The sequence below is a fragment of the Chiloscyllium plagiosum genome, chromosome 51, assembly GCF_004010195.1.
Source record: "Chiloscyllium plagiosum isolate BGI_BamShark_2017 chromosome 51, ASM401019v2, whole genome shotgun sequence".
Taxonomy (NCBI): Eukaryota; Metazoa; Chordata; class Chondrichthyes; order Orectolobiformes; family Hemiscylliidae; genus Chiloscyllium; species Chiloscyllium plagiosum.
This window is the reverse complement of record NC_057760.1, coordinates 3,015,004-3,017,331: the sequence shown is the minus strand read 5'-3', so window position 1 is coordinate 3,017,331 and position 2,328 is coordinate 3,015,004. Positions and strand designations below refer to the sequence as shown.

Below are 2,328 nucleotides of genomic sequence, written 5' to 3'. Positions count from 1 at the left end.
ATGTGGGGTCGGTAGGGAGTGGGAGACGGAGAGGGGGCGGATGTGGGGTTGGGAGGAGGGGGAAATGGAGGGGTGAGGTGTGGAGCGGGGGGGGGGGGGGGGGGAAGGTTCTAGAGTTGACTTTACCAACACCACCCCTCTTCCCAATGCCACCCCCATCCCGTGCTCACTCCTGAGAATTTCTTTAATCCTCACCCATGTTGTCCTCAGCGCACTGGCCAATCAGCCTGTCATCTCTGTCCTAGCTCTCTGTAGGAGCAATTCACCTCCTGCTCATTTCCCAGTGGCCTTGCACATTTCAGAATGTGCACTCCACATCCTTATCTTTCCCTCTATCCCCTCCCCCTTTTCCAATACCTAAGCCCCGCATCCTCCAGCTCTGCACCGCACCCCCCCCAGTGGGCAGACTGCCTCCCTTGTGATTCTGTCTGAACCTCTCGCGAATGTCAGCACCTCGGTCACAATCACCTCTCACTCTGAGCACTCCAAGGAGAACACTCCCAGCTTCTCCCATCCCGATACTGGCTTGAAATCCCTCAATCCGGTAACTGTTCTTGTTCGCCGGGGTCACTGGACATTTCCGAGATTTGGCAGGTGGGACTGAGGGTTTCTTCACGAGTTGGTGGGAATATGGAATTCCGAACACAAACCAATCAGCCCTGTTACAGACGGGCTGAACAGCCTCCTTGGGCACCGACGGTGTCTGTTTGTATTGTTCAGCACATCCTTCTTAAAGTGGACATTGGGACCTTATACAAACTGCTCTCTCCCGGTCCTCCTGCGCCCACTCTGGTTATCCCACATCCTTTCTCAGCATACCTCCAACATCGCTTCACCGTTAGCGAGCAGCCCTCAGCTACCTGGCATTTCCTCCTTGGACTCCCCAACCACTGTCACCTCTTTCTGCTCCCCCCTCACTCTCGAATATTTAAAGCTGGTGTTACCCAGTTCCTGCCAGCCCTGATGCTGCCTGTGGATTTCAGAAAGAAATGGCAGCTTACCTTGGTCAGGGGTAGGTTACTGGGCAGCACGATACCCTCCTGAGTGAGCAGTCGCTTCTCCTCCTCGGTCAGTATCAGATCAGGGTAAGGCTGGGAAAGGACAGAAGATCAGGCAATCAGGCCTGTTACTGGCTACGTCCGATCCCACAGATCAGGGGGTCAGTCCTGTTACTGGCTACGTCCGATCCCACAGATCAGGGGGTCAGCCCTGTTACTGGCTACGTCCGATCCCACAGATCAGGGGGTCACCCTGTTACTGGCTACGTCCGATCCCACTGATCAGGGGGTCAGCCCTGTTACTGGCTACGTCCGATCCCACAGTGAATCCTGGCCTGAAAGACCATAACTTCAAATTTTTCACTTTGATTCCTGTGGTGGTCATTTACTGAATGTCTTCACCAGAGGCTGATGTACTTTTAACAACGAAACATAAAATAAATACAAAAAAAGACAAAAACAATTGAAAACACCTTATTACACAAAAGAAAACTAATTCATTTTTTTTAATGCACAGATCAACCTTAAAGACACACAAACCCTCAGGGATAGGTCAGAGGGCACGCCTCCTGAAGGGGCTGCCTCTCACTGGGTACGGGGTCCCCCTCCCCCTCCTGAAGGGGCTGCCTCTCACTGGGTACAGGGTCCCCCTCCCCCTCCCCCTCCTGAAGGGGCTGCCTCTCACTGGCTACGGGGTCCCCTTCCCCCTCCTGAAGGGGCTGCCTCTCACTGGGTACGGGGTCCCCCTCCCCCTCCTGAAGGGGCTGCCTCTCACTGGGTACAGGGTCCCCCTCCCCCTCCTGAAGGGGCTGCCTCTCACTGGGTACGGGGTCCCCCTCCCCCTCCTGAAGGGGCTGCCTCTCACTGGGTATGGGGTCCCCCTCCCCCTCCTGAAGGGGCTGCCTCTGACTGGGATATGGGGTTCCACCCCCCTTTACTGAGTAGACAGTGGGTGATGTTGCCGACAGATGGATAGTTGGTGGCAACGTGGTGGTGTGGAAACGCCGGTTCCCGGATGGTCTCTTGCTGCTATATTTTATTTTGGGGAGTGCCTTGTCCTACCTACCATGAGGCAGTCAGCAGTTTCATTGTCACTGTCTGTCACACTGAGTGGTCTTTTCACACAGCCTGTCAGATCAGTCGCACTGTCCACAATACAGGCCTCTGGGAGCAGCATTGCTGTATTCCATCCCCCTGTAACACGGAACAACACGGTCACTACAACCCCATCCCCCGCCCCGGGGTCCCAGCCCCTACTGCCCCCACCTCCGCCCCGAGACCCCACCCCTACCCCCCCAGAGACCCCACCCCTACCCACTCACCCACCCAC

The 2,328-nt window shown here is 56.0% G+C and overlaps 1 protein-coding gene across 1 annotated transcript in view; it reads right to left on the bottom strand.

Moving 5' to 3' along the window:
* Positions 1 to 392: 392 nt before the first annotated feature.
* The window catches only part of LOC122544725 (cyclic AMP-responsive element-binding protein 3-like protein 4), an 8,233-nt gene continuing 6,297 nt past the window's right edge, over positions 393 to 2,328 (bottom strand). Inside the window, exons 4-5 of the mRNA XM_043684024.1 lie at positions 2,065 to 2,192; positions 393 to 1,091 (exon numbers count right to left, since the gene is read on the bottom strand). Of these exons, the coding sequence (XP_043539959.1) occupies positions 915 to 1,091; positions 2,065 to 2,192 (305 nt within the window). The 3' untranslated portion in view covers positions 393 to 914. The remainder of the gene's footprint in view (positions 1,092 to 2,064; positions 2,193 to 2,328) is intronic.